The following is a 12,397-nucleotide window of genomic DNA, read 5'->3' as shown; positions in this document are numbered from 1 at the left end:
GCCTTTTTGGGGGCGCTGTCCAGGGTCTTAGCTCTTATTCACCCTTAGACGCTGGGGTGGGGGTGGCTCACTCTGCACACAGGCCAGTGCTTCTGTGCCTCGTCCCTTCTCTCCATGTGTTTTTACTGAGCACCACCAAGGGCGGACCTGGAGCTCCGGACGTGGCCGTGAACAGAACAAAGACTCCTGTTTTCCTGGAGCTCCCGGGCTAGACAAATAGAAAACGGCGGATCAACAAGAAATGTATTCGGTACTGTATATGGTAGGTTTTATATTTTAAAAGGCACAGTGAAACCGTGTCAGGGATCAGGTATGCGGTTATGATTTTAAAAGGGGTAAAAAGAGAGAAGCCTTCAATGAGCAGGTGACATTGGAGCAAAGGCCTGAAGAAGGTGACGGGGAGCGGAGAGGCCCCAGAGGAGAGGCCACTGCAGCGGGTGGGGCGGCAGAGCACTAGAGGGCCGGATCCGGGGAGCCGACAGGCCTGGCTTCTAGTAAGGGCTCTCCTAGCACCACGGGGCAAAGCAAGTTACGTTCATTTCCCCAGGTTTTGGTTAATAGTTATGAAACTTACGGAGGAGTTTAAAGAGTAGTGTGATATATCCATGCTTACCCACCACCGAGATTTGGCAATTCTTAACATTTTGCAGTGTTTGCCCTCTCTCTCTCTCTCTCTCTCTCTCTCTCTCTCAATGCACATACACGTTTCTCCTCCCGAATCATTGAGAAATAATGTGCAGATGCTGGGACACCTTCCTCCCAAGAAAAGGAAACAGGCATTCTCCTCTCATACCGTCTTGGTTGTTGTCATTACACCTACCAGAACAATAATTCAGTATCACTTAATATACAGGCCATGCTAAAAATTGCAACGGATTTTCCCCAGAATGTCTTGTATAGCTTTGTATAAGTGTTATTTTTCAAGATGTAATCAAGTCTCACTTGCATTGTTTCGTTTATTTAATTTCTTCTAATCTAGAACAATGATGTACTGTTTTTACTTTTTGAGTGTTCGGGCAGTTCCCTCACAAAATGTCCTTAACGTTGGATATTTTTTCCTGGTGAGTAACAGGTTCGGGTTCAGTGCCCTGGTACCAACGTCCCGTAGGTGCTGGTGTGTGCTTCCTTCGTAGTGCATCAGGAGCTGTTCGCCGGTGGTACCACTACAGAGGCGCTAAATCGGCCCCTTAGCCCCTTTGTTAAGTGCTCACTGCCACATGTGGATTTTTTGCAAATGTACGTTGTCCTCTTTTAGTAACTAGGTGTGCTGTGGGGTGACACTTCCAGACTGTGTTTACGTCCTGTTCCCCAGGAACGTCCACTCGTATTTTCAGTAAACATCAGTGCTCCTTTCCTGACTCAGTTCTTACACAGGGAGCTGCGAAACAACGGTTTTCTAACTCTCATCACGCTCCTTCTGCATGTATGCAGCTGATACTCTTCCATAAAGCAGAGCCCTTCCCTTTTTACACTTTCAACAACTTGGTTTTAAGGTTTAAGGTTCTGCCTCCTTTAAAACTCTTAACTGTGTGTGTGTGTGTGTGTGTGTGTGTGAGAGAGAGAGAGAGAGAGAGAGAGAAAGAGGGAGAGAGAGAGAAAGAGAGGACTAAAACCTGAGCCCTGGGTCACACCCACCCCCCAGGCCGGCTCTTGGGGTTTCAGGGGAGACAGGGAGACACGTGCCCCTTCTGCTCTGCTCCCTGTTCTCTCCTGTCCAGCCACACTGGCTTCCTCACTGTTTCCCAGGTGTAGTCAGGTGCGCCTTCCCCAGATGGTGCGTGGCTCATTTATTCTGTTCTCTCACATCTCTGTCAGCTGTCCTCTTACTAGAAGGCCCATTGCCACCCCGCCTTCTGTGTCCTACTCTCCTTGGCGTCTGTCCACAGCAGCTCATCAGCAGCTGCCATGTGACCTTCATGAGAACAGGGCCTTGGTCCTGCTGTTGGTTCGTAGCCTTAGAATAGGGCCTGGCCCGCAGTGGGTGCTCGCTAACAAAGAAGGAATGCATGCACGCACACACGCACACCTTGGGCAAAGCTCTGAGTGAGACCAGAGCCTCTTTCTGCACGGCTCCTTGCGGATGACCACCGAGACACTCAGCCCAGCAGGGATGGACAGCCGTTCTTCCGTCCACCGGGGACGCGTGCAGTTGGCAGCCGCTCACTTCACGCCGGTTATTAAAGGCAGCCGAGCTGTGAGATTACCCACCCCCCCTTCTTTGACATGATTTTAGGGGAATAAAAACAAATCAGAATTCATCAACTGTGAACACAATTGTCAACTGTGAGCTGTCAACAGTCTGGTTTAAAAATAGGTGATAGGTTGATGAGGAACAGTGGAGAAAGCAATTTAAATAAAATGTTAAAAATAATGCCCACAGCATGCAAGGCAACGTGAAGAGTGTGGAGTGGCGGAGAACTGCTCTCCGCGGAGACCGGCGTGAGCAGTGAGCCAGGCAGAGGTTATTAGTTTTGCTTTACAAATCACAGAAGGGGAAGATTTACTGGCCATTTGCAGGCGAACGTTCATTCATTTCGACACGTTGGTGTTATGCAAAACGGAAGGAAAGATTGGTTGGGAAATCTGCTGGCACGTTTATTTTGAAGTAGGTCAACATTTTGAATATTTCTTCCCGTGGTGAAATGTCTGGCTCCGTCCAGCTGCTCTGCCTCTGCGGTGACTGGGAAAGGCACTTCTCTTGGAGCAGGTCACAGGGTCTAGAGGCGTCCGGGGTTCGTATTTATGTTTGCGTTTGTGTTTGTACGAAATGGGCCCCAGTGCCGTATTTAAAGTCTTTAACTAATTTCCACCTCTCTCGGTTCTCCTCTTTTACATAGTATGGCTAATTACTTCTTTAACTTTTTATTGTAAAATCAGCATGAAGGCTTGAATTTCTCATGTTCCTTCTTTCTGGGTGTGAGGCTCAGCTGATAAAATCTGGCCAAGTTCTTTATGTCCACCTGCTCGGAGGCTGCTGGTGGTGGTGTTTACTGTCCTTCCAGGAGAACGAGCCACCTTGGCCCAACGATCTGTGCTCCTTAAACCCGAGCAAGACGAGGCGTTTCCACTCCTTAGAGTCGCTCCTTTGAAAAATCTGGGTGGAAGTTGTATTAGCAGCGCGCGCCGCAGGCTGGGGGCTGCAAGCAGCAGCAGCCGCTGTCTCCTAGACCCCAGGCCGAAGCCTGAAGTCAGGGCGTGAGTGGGGTTGGCTCCTCCCGAGGCCATGTGGGAGAATATGTCTCATGTGCCTGGTAGCTTCTGGCAGCCTCAGGCATGGCCAGAAAATTCTCCCTGTGTCTCTTCACCGTGTCCTGTGTCCGTCTCCTGGTCCAAGCTTTCCCGTCTCCAAGCGCACCTCATTGGATTGGGACCCGCCCTGGTGAGCTCATTTAAACCTCATTACAAAGGCCCTGTTTCTAAGTCCCCGCTCTGAAATCCTGAGGGTCTGGACTTCAGGGTATCTCTTGTGAGGCATGTAATTTAACTCTTAATGCAAAGTGCAAAGCTTTTGCCTCTGGAGGGAGAGTGGAGGCCAGACCAGGAATGATTCCTCTCTCTGTTCAGACCCACTCATGTTAGTGGCCACAGGGCGCCCCCCACAGGCAGCAGGGACCTCCTGATGGGACTCTCCTGCGTCTCCCTGTACCTCTTCCCCTTCGGACAGAGGCGCCCCTCACTGCGCCTTCAGCGTTGGCTGCTTGTGAGCTTCGTGCAATTGACTGGCTCTCCACTCCAAATCCACAAAAAAAAAACCCCAAAAACCATTTGTACCTGTTTCCTCCTCTTTCTTCACATCCTCCAAGGTTTGTTTTTTCCCCTACAGTGAAGACTTAGGGGTGTCCCTCATTAGTGCCCAAGAATGTCATTTGTCTCTCGTTTTTCGCTCTTCCACCTCCAGGCTGCAGACTCTGAGCGCAACAGGCAGCCTGCCGTCTTTGCCTGGAGCTCCGCAGACACTGCCCTGACGCAGGTCCGCAGAGCTGCAGGGCGCCCCTGGCTGCCCGCATCCTCAGGCCTGCAGGGCAGGCGGGGGCAGTGGACAAGTGCTGTCGGAGCAGGTCCTGCTGCAGAGGAAGCACCACCTGCCGTTCGCTATTTTTCACTCCCGCACACTGTAGGAGAGACGGTGTGGCTGGGGGTTCCGAACCCTTGTCATTTGGTGCTGAGGTGGGGAAGGAGCCAGTGATGGCCCTGTGGTGTTGGGGGGGAACCCTTATTTCTTCATCCTCATGTCCCTCTAGGGCAGGGGTCCCCACCTCTGGGCCTCAGACGGGACCAGTCGGCGGCCTGTAGGAACGGGGCCGCACAGCAGGAGGCAAGCTTGAATGTAACACACCTGAATCATCACGAAACCATCCTCCCCACCCACCCCGATCCCTGGAAAAATTGTCTTCCACGAAACCACTCCCTGGGGCCAAAAATATTGGAGACCACTGTGCTAGGGGAATCCTTTCACCTTCCGCTCTCTGCTCCCCACTGCCTCTTCCCGAGGGAGGCTGCATACGTCCTCGTGTGGGGGAGCCCAGCGTCCTTGGGTCAGGTACTCATTCCCAGCAAGGAGCAGAACCACAGCCCTGGAAGAGTCACATGGGCCATTTCTTTTTCTCTTGGCTCCTGTTCCCATGGCAGCCCTAGACTCAAGGGGTGGCATGCCTGCCCTGTGTGGTCAGGATCTGCACGTACACAGCCGGGCATACTAGGCAAGGCCCAGCCTTGTGATCTGTGGGTAAGTGGCCAGGGCTCTCCTGGGGTTGGGAGAGGGTGCTACTTTGTGTGAGGCGCCCACACGGTGTGAAGGTGAAGGTCCCCGCCACACTGCGCAGCCCTGTCCCACAAGAAGCCCTGTGCTCTGAGAGTCCTCTGGCCCCTCTGGGTAAAGCTGGGGCAGTGAGCACCTTTTGTCTTCTATATCTGTTCTTCCCCAGCAAGACCCTGGGGGAGAGAGGATGGGGCAAGAGAGTGGGTGGGTGAGTCACAGATGGGACTGAGGGGCATGCTGTGGGGAGGGAACATGCACACGATGTCCGAGTGGCCAGAGCTCATGGTGCCCCTGCCCAGGACAGTGGGGATGGAGCTGTGTGCCCTCGGCCCTGCCCAGAGGGGCCCACGCTCGCTCACTCCTCCTAACCAGTGTCCCTGAGGTGTGGATATGGCTTGGTCCTCACTGTGAGAAAAGCCTATAAACCATTTTTATGTTCTATCATAAAGTATTTCATACATACACATATATGCACTATTATTATTTCTATCCTCATCCAAGGATGTGTTTATTGATTTTAGGGAGGGAGGGAGGAAGAGAGAAACATTGATGTTAGAGAGAAACATTGATCAGTTGCCTTCCATATGTACCCAGGCTGGGGATCGAACCCACAACCTTTCGGTGTATGGGACGATGCTCCAACCAGCTGAGCCACCTGGCCAGGACCACATATATGTATTATTTATATCAGTTGCCAAGCTTCATAACAAAACAGAGCCTTGGAATCCAACGCCCCACTCGTGACACACACTGTTCCCCATGTCACAGTGGTCCTGTGGGCCGAGGCCACCCTCTCACCTCCTTTCTGTAGGGGACCCCTGTCTTAAAGGTATTTGCCACCCCCCCCCCTTTAAAGCAGCTTTTACCACATACATGCGTATCTCTACGTAGCATGTTTTTAGCTTTATAAAAAACGGAGTTGCAGCCGTTTGAGCCTCATTTAAATGCTGCATATTGTCCTAGAAGACAAAAAGCAGATCCGTGCCCTTGAAACATGGGTTTTCACTGGTGTGGATAAATCTTCTCTGGCGGCACCTTCCTGGGTCGGCGAGGAGACCCAGCTGCCTCCACAGGTTGTGACAGCAGCTGTGCAGAAGAGGGGGCAGGGGGGCCGGCCAAGGAAGCCGAGTTACGGCAGGGACCATCCTCGGTGGCCCACGTGCGGCTCCCCAGGTGCCGTGTACATCGAGGATGTGGATGGACGAGGCTCTACCTCCAGGGATGGACCAGGGTGAGCAGGGCCCTGAGTGGCAGTGTGCTGCCTGTGAGGCTCAGAGCAGTGGCTCCGGGGTGGGTGTCGGTCCCCGAGGGCTCGCTGGGCATGCCTGAGTGCTGAGCGCCTGCATCCTCTGTGCCGCTGGGGCGGCAGCTCCAGGCACCCAGAGCAGGGCTTGGAGCAGCGCAATGAACGGTGCCACCTCTCGTTCTGCCTCTGTGGCTCAGCGCTACCTCCCCAACACCCGCCCTGTGCCAGGGATGTGGCTGCTGTCCTGTCGTACCAGGGGCAAGACGGTGACCGAGACCTTTTCCAGTTGTTAAGTACTTCATGGCCGGTGGGAAGTCCGTCATCTTATCAGCGTTTGCTGAATTTTGCTGCGGTAACGAATGATCCGCAGACACGAGTGGGTTGCAAGAGCACCCAGGAAGTCCTCGTTTGTGCTGCTCGTTAGCTGGGGTTAGCGTCGGCTCGGTCCACGTCCTCTGCCTTCTGGGCCCTGGACAGAAGCAGCCCTTACTCTGGCACAAGCCATTTTCACCATAGAGGGAAGAGCAAGGGAAGCAGTGAAACCAGGCAGCGGGTCTTAAAACGTCTGCTCCGGCTGGCTCACGTCACCCCTATACACGATCCTCTGGCCAGGATGGGTGTTACTGGGGAGGGGCCTGGAGCCAAGTGGAGATTCGTCTTTCGAGAGGCTGGAGAATGTTGGGGGGGTCTTACAATCGGCCACAGGGAGAAATGGGCAGGTACAGTAGCAGTATGATAAGGCTTATGGTAAGTAAACATAATAAATTTGACTATAAAATACACTTTTATAAAAAAAGTACACAGTTTCTCCTAAATTCGCTTACAGATGCTATTGACAAAATAGTGGGAGGACTGCTAGTCTGCATCTGAGGGTTATTCCAGAGAGCCAGCCCCGGGAAAGGAGGCGGTGGGGCTGGGCACAGAGGCATCATCCCCCGGGCGCCTGGGCGTGTGCTTGGTGCCTGCAAAGGAGCTTAGGGTGGTGGCTCCCTGGCTGCCTCCCAGCATTCCTCTCAACTTATTCTCTGTCCCCCTGGACGGCCTGCAGGTGTGCCCATATCTACGGGTCGCTTTCGTGCTGCATCCCTGCATAGACATATGCCTGCCTCACCTCCAGGTCACATCCACGTGCCTTCAGAAGAACAGTTTTTTTGCTTCCTCAATAAGTTGTTGATGTGGGGGGCCTGGGCCATGGCTTCCCTTCCTACAGCTCCACACCTCCTGTTACCACAGCAGGCACGTACCAGATGTCTCACAGATCAGCATAGAAGGGAGTTTTGCATGAAGAGGAAGCCGGCAGCACCCTGCAGGCCTGTCTGCCGCCCTCTCTCTGCAGGGGTCGGCAGGGGCCGCATGGGTGGCCCTTGGAGTTACCCGAGAGTGATTCCAGTGCAAGCAGAACCGGGTGGAAAGCACTCGCCCCTTGCTTTGAAATTGGCGTGGGGCCTAAGTAGCTGGTCCTCTGGTAATGAGCCAGCTTCGTCCGCACCCCCACGTGCTGCTTTGCAAATGCTGCTGGCATTTTCCAAAGATACACACTAGTGTTTTCCAAGGGCAGTGGCTATATCTCCTTTTTCTTTCTTCTAAGAGATTCCCTGTGGCACCTGATAAGAGCGGCAGGCACAGGCAGGCGCAGGCAGGCGCAGGCAGGCGCAGAGGTAGGCGCAGAGGGTGAAATTTGCCTCTCTGCTCTGCCTTTGAATCTCCACCAGATACAAACATGGTCCTGACCCCCTGGGCCTTTGCAGAAGACTGCGGAAACCCAGGCCTCGGTCTTGAGACCATTATAGTGATAGAGGGGGGACTCTCAGACAGCTCAGAACTGGGCCAGCAGTGACCAGAGCGCAGTGCCGGCCATCTGTTCTCTCGAGCCCGTCCGCATGGCAGGAACCGCCACATGGGTCCATGAGGTGCTCAGCCCTGGAGTCAGACGGGCCTTGAACCCTGGCTCAGACCTTTGGAGTGTCCTGATCTTCCCTTATTTAACCTCTTTGTTACTCCACAATGTGAGAGTAATAAGAACACTGTTAACTGTTGTGGTCTTTTGCCCCTAGGAACAACGTCCTTCTCTCCTGCTTGTGTTCTGAATAGTTGAGATTTGCGAGTGAAGAGCTGGCAGAAACGGGCCAAAGCACTAGAGAAGGGGTTACTGAGAAGGGGTTGGTGAGTGGATACATGGCCTCTGGGCTTCGATCGTGAATCTGAGGATCAGGGGGACGTTCGCACCAGTCACAGGCCAGTTAGGCAACCGCAGGCGACTTCCGCGGGGAAAGGCTGCGTACACTTAGGTTTCGGATGGTAGGAACGAAAGCGTTGACTCCTCTTATTGCCCAGGGGAAGCACTGGGCCTCACACATACCACCTGAACTAGACAGATAGTTACTGGATAGCCCAGTAAAAGCGTGGGGGCAGCTGAGGGACCAGGGGTGCTCAGTGGGCGGAGCTTCCCTCTCAGGACAAGGGAAGGAGGAGAAGCAGCCTCTGGTCGGTGGGGAGCTGGTCTTTGCAGAGCCTGTGGGATTCCAAGGTGTTGTTTCAAGCTAATACCTTTATTAACAGTTACAGTTGAGTTTGCCCTTTGTTACAGTCAGCCTCCCGGTGCTTCTGTGGTACTTTCGGACGCTCTCTATGCATTTAGAAAAACATTTCTCATTCAGGGGCCGCCGTTCAGACTTGTAACTGAGACGGACTCCTCTGTTCTCCCTCTTGGCTGCTGTGCCCCGTGCACCTGTCTGTGGTCAGAGAGGCACTGGCTGTTTCCTTCGAGAGTCAGGTGGGAGCCTGCTCCGCTGCATCCCTCAGGCCTTTCTGTCTCTCCTTTGCAGTGCAAGATGGAGTTCCACGCTTGTTCTACTGGCAAGAGCCTCACCACCCTCTGCGATGGGCCCTGCCCGTGTCTGCCAGAGCCTGAGCCACCGAAACACAAGGCGGAGAAGAATGGTGAGTGGGCATCGCAGGGGAATCCCTGAAGCAGGGCTGGGCAGTCAGGGAGGGGCAGCCCGGCTAAGCTCTGCCCGGATGCCAGCCGCGTGGCATCGGTCAGAGCCATTGTCGCCCAGGCAGGCTCGCTTAAGGACCCTTCAGCTGAACTGCCTTCAGCTGCCATTGATAAGAAGAGTGGAGAATCTTTGCAGTTAATTCTGTTAGTCTAAGATAAGTTCGAGCACTCAGCACTCGGTTCTTTGAGAGGTTAAATTGGCTGCAGTGTAGGAAGGGCAGGTTTTTCAGCATCTAAGACTAGGGCCTGCCCTGGGGTACGTCGTGATCTTCCTTGAACTCTGATGTCTAAATCATTTGAACTTCTCAAGGCCAAATTTCAAAACAGGGACTGCGGAGGTGTCATGAAGGTGCAGAGTATTCCCCGGAGCGTTTCTGTATTAATGTATTCTGCTCGGAGACAGCACAGGGCCAGGGGGCACAGGAAAGGAAAGCGCCCTCCCTGGGGGCGGGGAGATTGTGCTTCTGTGGGTGTTCCGTGGTGGGGAGAGTGATGTCGTCCGGCTGGTCTCAGCTCCTTCTTGAAGCTTCCTTAACGAGAGCCAAGATAGAGGTTGCCCTCTGTGGGTCTGGGCCTTCTCAGTGATAGCTGGCAAGTCCACAGAAAACACTACACGCCCCTGTGTGGGGTGTGCACGTGTGTGCACACACACGCACATGTCTCCTAAAGTGTCTTCTGTTTGTAGCGGAGGAGGCTGAACCGGGTGTGGGCGCTACCCATTCGCCTCTTTTTCAGTCATATTGTCCTGTCGTCCTCTCCAGGGCACGCAGGTGGTGTTCGAGTCTACACTTGCTCACGGCGGGGCCTGTAAAGGGCCCTTCGGGAGCTTTAACTCGGAATGTGGAGGGACATTGTAAACCACAGGGGCTGTGGTCACAAGTAATCCCCATAGAGTACTTCCTCTTGATTACCAAAAAGCTTACCTCATTGCGTGGTGGGCTGGTTCATTTCTGTAGCCGCAGTAAGAAATGCTAATTAATATACACGGCCCTCCTTGGAGAGTGGACAGAAAGCCCTGTGGTGGTGAGCACACGCGGGGTTCAGACAATTAACTTCTGCTTGGAGAATTCTTAAGACTCTTCTTAGGAAGATTCAATAGCCTCTGTTATCCCAGGTGTATTGTCTATTGCTTGTATTTACTCTTGTATTCTGAGGCTCGGACACCACACCAAGGAACTCGCCCCCACCACTCTGCCTGTGGCACCTGTCGGTGGGGTGCGTGCATCTCCCCTCAAGGGCGTCCGGCTGTGCTAAGGTTGCCCGACTCACCATGACGAGGGGACAGACCAGTTTTCTGGGAGGGCTTCGTGCTTCTCTGAACGCAGTACAGCCCTTATTTCTTAATGGTGGCCTGGTCATACCTGAATAAGCGAGAGCCACTCTCAAATGTGACACTCCAGGCATGGCCTTGGCTGCCCATCTGTTTGTTCAACGTGGAAACGATTAGAACACATTTTTATTGAGCCAACGTGAGTGACTACATTGCCATTAAAAATAGAGACGTAGCAAGCTGCTGCTCCTGCGTTCTGAGGCTCGGGGTGGAACCGGAGCCCCGTTTGGAGGTGTTTCATTTCAGAATGTGTGTTAGTTACTAGGGCTAGGTCAGGAAGAAAGAAAGGATGTCACTGTACACCTGTCAGAAGTGAGAACAACAACCATGGTAATAACGCTGCTTCAAGGCAAGTAATCCACACTGGATTTCCCTCATCGGTCCTTCAACATATGATTATTTTTCGTTCCGCTGGCTCCTGGGTCACCAGTTTGCCTTCAGGAAGTCACCTGCCTCTGGGAAGAGTCCCGGAGCTGCACACTCAGTCTCCAGTTCCATCCGGCAGGTGTCTAAGAAATACCACCTGAGAAGCCCGCGACAGTGAGTCCGCTACCATGAGGCACGGATGGAGCTGGGTGCAGTGCTCTCCGTGAGGCTCTGCGGCTGCCCTTCTGGGTTAAAGACTTCACTTCTGGGCCGCCACGCACAGCAAGGGTTTCCTGTGAGCACGAGCGGGGAGCAGAAACTACCTGTGGGTAAGACTGAACGGCTATAGTTAAATTCATTACACATCCAACAGCATCGTAATGCAGGAGAGTATCCCCCCTACCAGGGTATACTGCTTAACTTCGTTATGTGGATTTGATCGGCGTGTCCCTGGAGGGTAGGGACATATCGTGGGCAGAGAGGGCCCTGGTAAGTCCCTAGAGTCATTATGTGAAATGATTAAATTAACAACGTTTTTCCTGGACGAAATCGATCAAGGAAAGGCAGACCTTTTCCTTCGATTTGACCCTCCTTTCCATGCAGCTCTCACGGGGGGTCGTGACAGGCAGGGAGCACAAAGCTGAGGCTGTAGCACCTGGGAGGAAGAGGACCACAGGGTGAGACGGGGAGGACGGAGGCGAAATGGAAGGCGGCTTTCTCGTGGCCACTTAGCTGCGGGGGTGGAGGGAGGAGGAGGAGGGACCACGCAGCCCACCCCCCCGCCCTGTGGGCTGCCCCCCAGGGCCGCAGGCAGTGGTGGGGCAGGCTCCCCCGGGGCGAGACATGCAGGGCTCTGGGCTGTGTCAGGAGCGGTCTTGTTTCTGTGCCTCTTGCAGGGATGGCGTTTCAGTCTCACGGGCGCCGGTGTGTCAGAATGTGGCCTTGTTATTGTTACCGGTATTTCATTGTCAACCTTTTGTTCTGAACCTTGGCTCCGCCTGGTAATGAGGCATTAATGTGGTCACTTCCAGGTCAGTTCTGTCAAGTCAGGATTGTATCAAAATTCTAGAAAGCAGGGTGTGGGCGGGGGCCTGGGAGCTGTGCCCCTGTGGGAAGCGGCCCCTGGCGCTGTCTGGCTTACTCTGGAGTTGTGGTCATCCTTGGTTAGCTGGCCCCCGGAGACCGTCCTCGAGGCATCTGCCACGAACGGTGTGAGATCCCGCCGGTGACGTCTGCTCGCCGTGTCTGTAAGGTCATACTGAGCCTCTTTCTTCTGTGTCCTGCTCTCCTGGGTGTGCTCGTCTTCCCACCGCCCCTCTCTGGCCCCTTCAAGGCTGCAGGAAACCTGAGGATGCCCTTTGACGAGTGCAGACAGACCCTGGTGAGGCTGCCATCCCAGACCCTTTCTCCTTGGAGCTGCCGGGCAGCTGTTTCTGCTCTGTGCAGAGGAGAGCTGGACAAGACTTGCCCAGTTTGGATTTCACGGATCTGCTGGGGCCGTCCTCCTGTCTGGGGCTTCACACGAGCCTCTTCCCTGCCCAGGACGCGGAGCTGGGGCGCAGACAGGGAGAACGGCAGTGAACAGAACATTTCCTGGTGGCTCACCTGCCCCTACCTGTTCCTCTCATTCCCAAAATGTCACTTCTTGGAGTCCCAGCTTTTATGGGTAGTGCGTGGGAGTGTCGAAGGCATGACAGG

The 12,397-nt window shown here is 53.9% G+C and overlaps 1 protein-coding gene across 3 annotated transcripts in view; it reads left to right on the top strand.

The window, feature by feature from the left end:
- Nucleotides 1-12,397, top strand: part of SPOCK1 (SPARC (osteonectin), cwcv and kazal like domains proteoglycan 1) — a 466,288-nt gene that overhangs the window by 380,097 nt on the left and 73,794 nt on the right. For all 3 annotated transcript variants that reach the window (XM_053913194.2, XM_053913195.2, XM_053913196.2), the window contains one exon: nucleotides 8,831-8,945. In XM_053913194.2, coding sequence (XP_053769169.1) covers nucleotides 8,831-8,945 — 115 coding nt within the window. The remainder of the gene's footprint in view (nucleotides 1-8,830; nucleotides 8,946-12,397) is intronic.

The sequence above is a fragment of the Desmodus rotundus genome, chromosome 10 (assembly GCF_022682495.2).
Source record: "Desmodus rotundus isolate HL8 chromosome 10, HLdesRot8A.1, whole genome shotgun sequence".
Taxonomy (NCBI): domain Eukaryota; kingdom Metazoa; phylum Chordata; class Mammalia; order Chiroptera; family Phyllostomidae; genus Desmodus; species Desmodus rotundus.
The sequence above is the reverse complement of the archived record's forward strand: the minus strand, read 5'-3'. Positions and strand labels throughout refer to the sequence as shown.